The sequence below is a fragment of the Neoarius graeffei genome, chromosome 2, assembly GCF_027579695.1.
Source record: "Neoarius graeffei isolate fNeoGra1 chromosome 2, fNeoGra1.pri, whole genome shotgun sequence".
Lineage (NCBI taxonomy): Eukaryota > Metazoa > Chordata > Actinopteri > Siluriformes > Ariidae > Neoarius > Neoarius graeffei.
The window spans coordinates 106,972,335-106,984,985 of NC_083570.1; the positions used below are offsets into that span (position 1 = coordinate 106,972,335).

The 12,651-nt window shown below is 41.6% G+C and overlaps 1 protein-coding gene across 2 annotated transcripts in view; it reads left to right on the forward strand.

Annotated features, from left to right (window-relative positions):
• The window catches only part of nsd1a (nuclear receptor binding SET domain protein 1a), a 103,500-nt gene that overhangs the window by 53,568 nt on the left and 37,281 nt on the right, over positions 1-12,651 (forward strand). For both annotated transcript variants that reach the window (XM_060915338.1, XM_060915339.1), the window contains exons 6-9: positions 2,582-2,694; positions 8,788-9,001; positions 9,090-9,181; positions 9,276-9,329. In XM_060915338.1, coding sequence (XP_060771321.1) covers positions 2,582-2,694; positions 8,788-9,001; positions 9,090-9,181; positions 9,276-9,329 — 473 coding nt within the window. The remainder of the gene's footprint in view (positions 1-2,581; positions 2,695-8,787; positions 9,002-9,089; positions 9,182-9,275; positions 9,330-12,651) is intronic.

Below are 12,651 nucleotides of genomic sequence, written 5' to 3' on the forward strand. Positions count from 1 at the left end.
GAGTATCAGGGTAAGAATTACAGATCAAGGCTTATTCTTGTAGATCACAATTCTGCAGTTCGAAGGCTTAAAATTAACACGTCACTGAAATCGGTCCGTCCTTTGTGTTTAAACATAAAAGCCAGAATTTGTCGGGTATGTTCACTTTAAATTGTGGCCACCGAGCATGACTAATGACCGTGGGGCTCGAATGCGCTGTAGATATGAGGGTCAAACTTTTGTTCATTCTCTTCCCAACAGTATCACTGATATTAATGCTGTGTTCACACTTATACCGGTATGAAAGTGGTATAACTGTATCGATACAAAGTATAGCGGTACAGTTTAGTGCATCTGTCCACACTAGCGAGAAATGTTTGCGGTTTTCTTTCACGGTAGTTGAAATGCGCGTGCGCGAAATGTTTCCGTGGTTACCGAGTAACTTCCTTCCGAGAATATGGCGGATGAAACAACGTGTGTGTGCTTTTTGTTGTCAGTGTACAGTCTGTATTTCTGGTGGTCATTTATTCAGTCGAATCGTATAAAACGCGCGAGGCAGTTGAGAAAGAAACAAAGAAAACGAATCTCCGTCTTCCCTTCTCTTCCCCTCCCTTTCTCTCCCTTTTCCCCTCTTCCTCCTTTCTTCCTCCCTCTTTCCCCCTCCCTCCCTCCCTCCCTCCCTTTCTCCCCCTTTCTTTGCTCCATGTAGCTCCACGGTCATTTTGAGCCATTTTGACGTTTTATTTACAGCTGGAAAGCACGGGCGTATTGTATTGTATTGTATTGTATTGTATGAATAACCCAGAAGACGTAGGAATGGTTCATTGCGCTTGCGCATTATATTTGTATCGATACAGAGCCGCTTCATCTGTCCACACTACAGCGAAGCGCTACAGTACCGATACTGTACCGGTACGAAACCCATACATTTGTGGGTTTCGTACCGATACAGTTATACCGCTACAGTACCGGTATAGTTGCTAGTGTGGACAGGTGTTGCGGTACGAAAGTAGTTTCGTATCGGTACAAAATCCCTAGTGTGGACAGGGTATTATACACCGTCTCATTTTTTCTCCATTTTTCTCTTTTTTTTTTCGTTTCCGTTTCCGGTTGAGAGTACGTCGTGCGCGTTCTGGCTGCCGCTTCTCACCGGAGCTCTTATTTTATTTCTTTTTCTATTTTTTTTTCTTTCCTGTGTGTTTGTGTAGTTTGGTGTTTGTTTGAGTGTTTTGTCCGCCGGTTGTGGTGTAGCTCTGGACCTAGTTTTGGGCGTCGGTTCCCTCCAGGCCTTGGTTCGCTGTGGGTGATGCCTGTGCTCCCAGCTGTGGACTGCAGTGAGCTTGTTGCTCAATTTACATCGTGGTTGTCCAGCGCTCTGTGCTTTAACGCTCGGCGTGATGTTCCGAGCGATGTTGCTCGGTGGCGTCGCGGCGGCTGTGCAGGCGGTTTGGGACACACCAGCGCTCTGCATGGCAGAGCTTCTCTGCTCGCTGTGTGGATCCACGGCGTGGTGTTCGAGCGATGTTGCTGGCGGCGGTGCTGGAGATGTGGGACTTGTTTTTGTGCGCCTTTTGGTGAGACTGTGGCTGCTACACCACGGGAATTACATCCTGACCCCTACTTGGTGGACTTTTATTTATTTATTTATTTATTTATTTATTTTTTCTTTCCTTGTCCATAATTGTAAAGCGTCCTTGGGTTTTTTGAAAGGCGCTATATAAATTTAACTTATTATTATTATTATGCAAAAAAAATGCGGAAAATCACTGACTTTTAGGAAGGATACAAAATTTCCCCAGTGAGCCGACCTTTCAGGGGTGCTAGACAGCAAAGTGTTCGGCTGATTTTGTCGGAAAAACAAGTCAACATGAGAGATTCGACCATTAGGTGGGAATCATGAGTTTCAAACGGATTGAACCAACAGTGAGCGAGCTGGAAGTAACAACAAAACACACGGACCGGTGACGAATATCACTAAAAAAACAAGATGGCGGCGCCTGTGAGTTTGATGTATTGCATTACACAACGTTAAAAAAACGCTAAACGTTCATCACAACGCCGCACAAAATGAACAATATATTCTGTAAATTTGTTATTTATTATTCTTGAATTGACACTAGTTTTATGTAAGCGCTTTTTTAAATGTCTTTAAAGGCCGAACGAAAGCATGCTGTTCTCGGTCGATCAGAGCAGCAGCGGGTGCACCGTTAAGCCGACATAACTTACTCGGCAATAAACTCGATTCTGATTCCGATTCTGATAAATGAATGATGGTTTCTATAAAGAGACATTTCTGTCAGGAGTCTCCAGTGTCAGCGCTTGGCAATGGTCAGTAGGTTTTCCACCACAGGTAAGTCTTCACACGTTGCACTTACTTTTGCCTTATTAATTTCAAGAAAGAGAAAAAAAAGAGATGCTGGCGATGGAACGAGTGTTTTATTCCTGACTTGCAGGAGCATGTAGATGAATGTTACCTTCATGCTTTGATTGAGAATCTTTTGTCACACCGGGTGGGGTTTGTGTTGTTTGTCTGATTCATTAGTAAGGTATTAATTAATCGATATATATATATATATTTTTTTTCATGCTAACGATCTGTCAGAGAGCAAAAGGCTTCGGAAGCCAAGCAAGAGGCTGATCGAGTGGAGCGAGGATTATGAGACGTTCTTCACTACAAAGAAGAAAACCAAGAAAACCCCCGAGTCCTCTAAAACAGTAAGTGTTACAACTAGGTTGTTCATGGAACAGTAAACAGTGCGTTATTGCGTTTATTTCTGACATATTTGGAGACATTGTTTCCCCCCAAAAAAAACCACATTAAGAATAAGCCCTGAAGCATCATGTTCTCAAGGGCTTCCAAAACCTGCTCCGATTTCCTGCTTCTTGAGCACTTTCATGCATTTGACTGAACCATTTGACTTGCAAAAGACATTTTTTAATGCACGTCATGACGCACAGATACATGCATAACCAGTGTCTTTTTTTTTTTTTTGTGAAATCTATGTGACAGTATGTTTGCTGTCGATTGCTGCCCCTGTTTTGAGCTCCGCCTTCACAAGGCGTTGGATTGGTTTAGAAACTTCAAACCGACTTTATTCCTCAACATGCTTAAGCCAGGCTTTTTCACTCACGTCTCCAGATGTGTATTAAGATTAGAGATTATTAGAGATGTAAAAGGATATATACAGTGCCTTGCAAAAGTATTCATCCCCCTTGGTGTTTGTCCTGTTTTGTCGCATTACGAGCTGGAATTAAAATGGATTTTTGGAGGGTTAGCATCATTTGATTTACACAACATGCCTACAACTTTAAAGGTGCACGTTGTTGTTTTTATTGTGACACAAACTACAACCCCGATTCCAAAAAAGTTGGGACAAAGTACAATAATTTACAAATCTCAAAAACTGATATTGTATTCACAATAGAACAAGTGAGACATTTTGAAATTTCATGCCAAATATTGGCTCATTTGAAATTTCATGACAGCAACACATCTCAAAAAAGTTGGGACAGGGGCAATAAGAGGCTGGAAAAGTTAAAGGTACAAAAAAGGAACAGCTGGAGGACCAAATTGCAACTCATTAGGTCAATTGGCAATAGGTCATTAACATGACTGGGTATAAAAAGAGCATCTTGGAGTGGCAACGGCTCTCAGAAGTAAAGATGGGAAGAGGATCACCAATCCCCCTAATTCTGCACCGACAAATAGTGGAGCAACATCAGAAAGGAGTTCGACAGTGTAAAATTGCAAAGAGTTTGAACATATCATCTACAGTGCATAATATCATCAAAAGATTCAGAGAATCTGGAAGAATCTCTGTGCGTAAGGGTCAAGGCCGGAAAACCATACTGGGTGCCCGTGATCTTCGGGCCACAATTCACCGTGCCATCCACTGTTGCCAGCTAAAACTCTGTAGTTCAAAGAAGAAGCCGTATCTAAACATGATCCAGAAGCGCAGACGTCTTCTCTGGGCCAAGGCTCATTTAAAATGGACTGTGGCAAAGTGGAAAACTGTTCTGTGGTCAGACGAATCAAAATTTGAAGTTCTTTATGGAAATCAGGGACGCCGTGTCATTCGGACTAAAGAGGAGAAGGACGACCCAAGTTGTTATCAGCGCTCAGTTCAGAAGCCTGCATCTCTGATGGTATGGGGTTGCATTAGTGCGTGTGGCATGGGCAGCTTACGCATCTGGAAAGACACCATCGATGCTGAAAGGTATATCCAGGTTCTAGAGCAACATATGCTCCCATCCAGACGACGTCTCTTTCAGGGAAGACCTTACATTTTCCAACATGACAATGCCAAACCACATACTGCATCAATTACAGCATCATGGCTGCGTAGAAGAAGGGTCCGGGTACTGAACTGGCCAGCCTGCAGTCCAGATCTTTCACCCATAGAAAACATTTGGCGCATCATAAAACGGAAGATACGACAAAAAAGACCTAAGGCAGTTGAGCAACTAGAATCCTACATTAGACAAGAATGGGTTAACATTCCTATCCCTAAACTTGAGCAACTTGTCTCCTCAGTCCCCAGACGTTTACAGACTGTTGTAAAGAGAAAAGGGGATGTCTCACAGTGGTAAACATGGCCTTGTCCCAACTTTTTTGAGATGTGTTGTTGTCATGAAATTTAAAATCACCTAATTTTTCTCTTTAAATGATACATTTTCTCAGTTTAAACATTTGATATGTCATCTATGTTCTATTCTGAATAAAATATGGAATTTTGAAACTTCCACATCATTGCATTCCGTTTTTATTTACAATTTGTACTTTGTCCCAACATTTTTGGAATCGGGGTTGTATAAAAAAAAAAAACAGAAATCTGGAGAGTGCTTAAGTATTCACCCCCTCAAAGTCAATACTTTCTAGAACCACCTTATGCTGCAATTACAGCTGCAAGTCTCTTGGGGTATGTCTCTATTAGCTTAGCACATCTAGCCACTGGGATTTTTGCCCATTCCTCAAGGCAAAACTGCTCCAACTCCTTCAAGTTAGATGGGTTGCATTGGTGTACAGCAATCTTCAAGTTATGCCATTGATTCTCAATTGGATTGAGGTCTGGGCTTTGACGAGGCCATTCCAAGACATTTTAAATGTTTCCCTTTAAACCACTCCAGTGCAGCTTTAGCAGTATGTTTAGGGTCATTGCCCTGCTGGAATGTGAACCTTCGTCCCAGTCTCAAACCTCTGGCTGACTCAAACAGGTTTTCCTTCAGAATTGCCCTGTATTTAGTGCCATCCAGCTTTCCTTCAGTCCTGACCAGCTTTCCTGTCCCTGCAGATGAAAAATATCCCCAGAGCATGATGCTGCCACCACCATGCTTCACTGTAGGAATGGTGTTCTCAGGGTGTTGGGTTTGCGCCACACATGGCATTTCCCATGATGGCCAAAAAGTTCAATTTTTGTCTCATTTGGCCAGAGAATCATCTTCTGTGTGTTTGGGGAGTCTGCCACATGCTGTTGGGCAAACTCCAAACGTGATTTTTTTTTTAAGCAATGGCTTTTTTCTAGCCAGTCCTCCATAAAGCCCCACTGTGTAGAGTGTATGGCTTAAAGTAGTCCTATGGACAGATCCTCCCATCTCTGCTGTGGATCTTTGCAGCTCCTTCAATATTATCTTTGGTGTCTTTGTTGCATCTCTGATTAAAGTCCTCCTTGCCCGGTCTGTGAGTTTTGGTGGGTGGGGCCTTCTCTTGTCAGGTTTGTAGTGGTGCCATAGTCTTTCCATTTTGCTATAATGGATTTAATGGTGCTCTGTGGGATATTCAAAGTTTGGGATATTTTTTATAACCCAACCCTGATCTATACTTCTCCGCAACTTTGTCTCTGACCTGTTTGGAGACTCCTTGGTTCTCATGTTGCTTGCTTAGTAGTGTTGCAGAGTCAGGGTCCTTCCAGAACAGGTTGATTTATACAGACATCATGTGACAGATCATGTGACACTTTGATTGCACACAGGTGGATCTTAATCAACTAATTAAACGACTTATGAAGTGAATTGGTTGGACCAGCTCTTATTTAGGGGCTTCATACGAAAGGGGGTGAATACTTATGCACACTCCAGATTTCTGTTTTTTTTTTCATCTTAATTATTGTTTGTGTCACAATAAAAAAAAAAACAACGTGCACCTTTAAAGTTGTAGGCATGTTGTGTAAATCAAATGATGCTAACCCTCCAAAAATCCATTTTAATTCCAGCTTGTAATGCGACAAAACAGGACAAACACCAAGGGGGATGAATATTTTTGCAAGGCACTGTGTATATATTTTTTTTCAGTTTTCTCTTCAGTGATATTTTATCAGTGCTTGTTTTATAATTGTTAGAATTTTGTGTTTTTTTTTCCTGTAAAAATGGTTGTTGTACTGATTTCTGCGTTTTCTGCCTGTAATATAATACACGTTTATTTCTCACATTTAAGAAAATATAAAAATATTTTACCCTTTGGGATCATTTTATTTTCTGTATAATCTACAGTACACTGAGTAAGGAAGCTGTTTAACCAACAAATATAGTCAGGGATGACACTAGGATTTTTTGTTCTGGGTCCAGAGAGCCATATGACTGGGCAGATTGGGGTCCCTGGCATTTTTTGAGATTCCCAAATATTTTATACATTTATTAAATTCTATCCACATTCACTGGATATGAGCAATCGTGTGCTCTGATTGGTTACTCTACTATTAGGATATCAGCTCGTATACCGTGAGTAGAGAAAAACAAAATGGCGGCGCATGTTGCTGAACCAACCGAGGACGAAATAAAAACTCTACATGAAAACAAAATCTCAAAAAATGCAAAAAAAAAAAGCAACAAAATATGGAATAAAAGTATTTGATGGTAAGAACATATCTTTTTTTTTCATGAATTATTATTATCACATTTCTCCCAAATTGCTCCTGTCATTTTGCTGGTTTGTTTACTTTCTAAGTGGAAATGATTTTGTTGGACATTTTGTGTAAAGTTTTTACTGATCAAATTTGCAAAAAATAAAAGTGCTCTGTTTCTCAAAATCCAGTGAATGTGGATAGAATAAAACAGTTATTCCACTCAATCTGGTTGTACATGGATTATAGACAACTCGGTGCTACGCGCCTCATCGGCTATCAGCTCATGTACGACTCGATTTCGTGGAATAACTGTTAACTAGCCATACAGTCGCACTGTGTGGTCACGATCTTGCCATTTTTTCCACTGACACTCCATGGAGTTAAAGGTTTTCCAGTCATTCTTTGCAAGTGTTTAACCTGGAATAGAATATGAGGACTTTCACTGCCGTCACAGATTTTTGTTTTTCAAGCAGTGTCCGCCATACTGTCAGCTAAACAAAGAAACAGCCGTGACAATTAATAATGAAAATCGAGACGAGTGCAGTCAGTACAATCTCTCTGAAACGATTAAAAATGTATATTATACCAGCAGATCGCGTTACATCCAAAAGCTGAAACCTGCAGGCATCACAGATCCATATAATTTACCCACAAATGGATTTATTTATTATTTATTCTGTACACTGCGCTCTCTCTCGCTCGCTCTCTCTCTGTCTCTCTCTGTCTTTCTGGGTTTATGCATGCACGTTTGTTCACCGCTTCAGATAGATTAAATCCAGAGGTGGAATTTCGCTGTGCTTGAGTGTACATGTGACAAAAATAAAGACTACTTCTTCTTAATTTATCCACAAATGTATTTATTCCATTTGAAAAGTGTTCGGCAAACCAGCTACCAGATTTGGGACACTACGACATCCTGAACTACTTAGTATTTGGGATTTCTAAATACACTGGTGATGCTAAAGGCTTACAAAAGTACAGATGCCTACCAATATTTCGAGGCAGGTTTCAAGTTATGGAAAAATCCTGATAAAGAAAAATACCTTATTATGACAAAGGTAAGCTCAAATGTGGACTTATAACATTAATAAAGAAGCCAGGGCCTAGATCTAGCATATTTTATGGCGTTTAGCCTCATCTACATTATCAGTACATAACAAACATGCTGGTAGTTGAGCTAAGCATTAGGTCTAATAAAATATATCGCATCCGAAGCCCACATCCAGAAATACATTTTAACATTACATAGAGCTTTCACATTAACCTGATATCAAATGTTCTCCACACACACTGGGATATTTTTCTTCCCATTTAACTGCAGCTTGGCATTTTTCTCATGTGTCTGGGTTCACCAGGAAGCGGTGAAAAGTCAAACCAGGCTCATCTCCACGTCTGTTATTACATCCAAAAGCACTACAGGTCTCTGGCATTGTTCTTTTAGATGGAACGTCTACAGGTTTATCTGTAGATGTTTACTGAATTTGGATTACAGTCACTCGCATACACTTGTGCCGGTCGCTGGCAAACACAAAGCTCACCAGGCAACATGGCCACGTAAACAAATCGGCAGTTGCGATGATGTCACGTGAAAGTCCTCTATATGAAGACCACGATGCTGTGACCTTTTCATTCTGTTCACTTTTGCTTTGTTTGTTAAACAGCATATAATGTAACAGATTTGCAAAGGCAATTGGGAAAAATTCTTCAAGTCGAAGCCCTGTGGTCCAGGACACATTAAAATTCTGAACATGCATTTTTTTTTTTTGCCATTTTTGTGCGTAAAAATGTGCACAATTTCTGTGTTAACATGATCCCTGATAGGTTATGAATACAGGCAGGTTTAATGAAATCTAAATTATACCAAAGTATCATTTAAAACGCGAGAGTACTTTGTGATTGAGATACATACGAAACTTACCCATCTCACCCTGTAATTTATTAAAATTTACAATGGTGTGTTTTCCGACAGGCATCTTTAATTAATAACACTAATATTGGCGAGCAGACCCAAAAACCTGCACTAGCTGATGGTGCGAACTCAGAAGCAGGTCAGCCGTCTGAGGCTTGGATACCCGAACGGCAGCTTGCTCAGAATGAAGCAGATAACATTCTTCCTTCCCCACCTTTATCAACGCCCCAGAAAGCTCCCATGGTCGACTCAGAATCCGTTGAAAAGAAAACAGGTAAGAGTTGTGCTTTTGATGGAGGTGCACTCACTCCGTTTGTGTTGTGTCTCACTCCAAGAGCGTTAACTGCCACTCAATCTTGCAGCATCTTCGGAAAGAAAAAAGCCAAGGAAGCCCACGCATAAAATGCTGGACTCTGCTTTTGAGAACGAGGTTCTCAGGATCCCAAAGAAGAAAGTGAGAACCTTTCTTCCTGCACACATTTTAAGGAGAGTTGATGAGTTATTTGGATATTTATGGTCTGTTTATTGTCTTTTCTCTGTCAAATTAGGAGTCGAAGGAACAGGGTCAATGGTCAGAGGAAGCAGTGGTCAGAGATTTTCAGGTACAAGCTTATTGTGTTAATAAAATAAAATGTACTGAGGACCTTGAGTAGCGCAGCAGAAAAGCATTTGCTCTGTTGGTGGGAGATCACGAGTTTGGATTATGACAATACCACAACTAGAGTCGCGGGTACCTCTTTTCGACCAACAGGGAACGGGTTCTTGAACCGGCTCTGTTCAGGATTCTTTGGACCTTGGTGCCAGGTAGAGAACCGGCCCACGTTTCCACCAGTTTTAATCAGAACTGTTCTAATCAAGACTGCGAGCTGGCCTAGTGGTTAGCGTGTCCGCCTCTCAAGTTCTACTTGCGGTTGGGTCATACCAAAGACCATCATAAAAATGGTACCTACTGCCATCCAGCAAGTCACGCTGCAATACAGATGTGAGTAGGGAGTCAAACTCTCATGGTTACCAGAGGATTAGCCCCCCCCCACTGTAACCCTAGCTGTGTAATAGGCAAGAGGCTGAGGGTTATAGAAGTGGAGATTGGCACCTGGTTGGTACTGGGATGGGAGACTGCCTGGGAAGACCAGGTCCTGGCACAGGAACGACTTTGACTTTGTTCTAATCGAGGATGCATCATGAATAGAGGATGTTGCACAATTCACAATGGGAGTAAACAGTAGTAGCAAGATGGCGGCACACACTGATTACCTCCAAGCTTTCATTCTGTTTTTGCAGATATCTGTTTGTGGTCCATTTTTTTCTGAAGACATATCCTTTTCCGTTGTGTTCTTCATTGCTGCGCCCCGCTTCCTCTCCAAACTAATGATGCCCTCTGGTGTCGTCACAGAGCACTCTGGAAAAACCAGCTATATTTTGCTTCCAGCTGGGAACCAACACCATGAGTTGGCCTAGTGGTTAGTATGTCCCCTCGTGACCAGGAGACTGCGAGTTCTACTCACAGTCCGGTCATACCAAAGACCATCATAAAAATGGTACCTACTGCCATCTGACGAGGTGCTGCAATACAGATGTGAGTAGGGAGTCAAACTCTCACGGTTACCAGAGGACCAGCCCCCTACTCTAACCCTAGCTATGTAATAGGCGAGAGACTGAGGGCTATAGAAACGGAGATCAGTGCCACCCAGTGTGCCTTAAGGACCTGGTTAGTACTGGGATGGGAGACTGCCTGGGAAGACCAGGTCTTGTTACGGGAGGGGACTGGCAACCAACTTTTCAGGTTCCGAACAATTTATTTTTTGGTCGAAATGCTCCGAATGGGGCGGCATGGTGGTGTAGTGGTTAGCATTGTCGCCTCACAGCAAGAAGGTCCTAGGTTCGAGCCCAGCGGCCAGCGAGGGCCTTTCTGTGTGGAGTTTGCATGTTCTCCCCGTGGGTTTCCTCCGGGTGCTCCGGTTTCCCCCACAGTCCAAAGACATGCAGGTTAGGTTAACTGGTGACTCTAAATTGACCGTAGGTGTGAATGTGAGTGTGAATGGTTGTTTGTCTCTATGTGTCAGCCCTGTGATGACCTGGCGACTTGTCCAGGGTGTACCCTGCCTTTCGCCCATAGTCAGCTGGGATAGGCTCCAGCTTGCCTGCGACCCTGTAGAACAGGATAAGCAGCTACAGATAATGGATGGATGTTCCGAATGGTGCAAAACTTGGTGCAAGAACTAGAAAGGAACCCTCTCCATGTTGGTCGAAAAGTGGTATGAGAGTCCCAAGAGCAAAACTGGTCATGCTCTCTCTTTGTCAGTGAGTATGGCACTACCCAGTCACAGGCATCTGTGAGCTCAAGTATGCAGAAGAGGGCAGATGGCGCTTTCTTCCAAGCGTATTACACCGCCCTGAACAGCAGACTGAAAAGATACAGTTGTTTGGCTTCACGTGTCTTGGATTAAGCATCACTCTCCATAGCCATGTAATAGGGGAGATCAGGTGACCAAATTGCGGAGAAAATGTCCCGCTAAGTTCAAATGCAGTCACTCAACAAACAGTGTCTGTTGTTGTTTAGATTTGTACTCACTAGGGTGCATCAGTTGCCCCCTAAAAATGAAAAGTTCCTCCGATCATGATGCATTTTTGTTTTTATTTTCCTTTTGGTAAGAAAACACACTGGGTGAAATATTTTGACAAAATTCAAAAGTTTAATGGTGGCACCAGGAGCTCAAAGTTATGGAAAAAGCTGCTATTTTATGACTTTTATGACAAAATTTCGATCACTTTTCATGAAACATTATGGCACCTTATAGAGTATACCAAATATCTTAGATACACATTTTTAGTACATATTCTAAATATATTATCAAGCACAGTTTGAGTTTTAGCTGTTCATTGAATCATTGTTCAACTACTTTTAAGCAATACAAATGTATTATGAATCGCATTAATGCTTCTCAATCCCTTGCAAAGGTTCTTAACATGATCTCTGGCTCACAAGAAATCAATAAATGGAGTCCAACATTGTGATTCAAACCTTACGCGAAAACATAAAATAAGCGTTTTTTGGCAAAAAATGAACCTCATGGTGCCACCATTAGACTTTTGAATATGGTCAAAAATTGTACAGGATGTCTTTATTGGTGAAAAGGAACACCCAAACAAAAATGCATCAGATTTTATGAAAGTGAGGGCAACTGATGCACCCTAGTACTCCTCACCCTACAAGCTGTAAGACTTGAATTTAGCATCTGGACAAACCACACGTTTAAAGTGCTGATGACACGAACATGACTCTATGCAATTTCTTAAATAAACTATACAACATGGCAAACATGTTAGATTTCTGTTATAATTACGTGAAAAGAAGCTGTTGTTGCGCGAATATCCAACTTTTAATTGCACAGCGCAAGAAAACTGGGTCCGTGGCTCGCGGCCATGTTGTGACGTCAGCGGAAGAACACGCTGCGGTTCACTGGCTGTTCTACTCAATGGAAATGGCGCATGAAAACGCCGGTGAACTTTCTAGTGCTAGCTCTTCAACAACCAAATACTAGTATTTTAAGCAGTGATCATGATGGCATGATTTTATCTGATTTTAAATACAACCCCGATTCCAAAAAAGTTGGGACAAAGTACAAACTGTAAATAAAAACGGAATGCAATGATGTGGAAGTTTCAAAATTCCATATTTTATTCAGAATAGAACATAGATGACATATCAAATGTTTAAACTGAGAAAATGTATCATTTAAAGAGAAAAAATAGTTGATTTTAAATTTCATGACAACAACACATCTCAAAAAAGTTGGGACAAAGCCATGTTTCCCACTGTGAGACATCCCCTTTTCTCTTTACAACAGTCTGTAAACGTCTGGGGACTGAGGAGACAAGTTGCTCAAGTTTAGGGATAGGAATGTTAACCCATTCTTGTCTAAT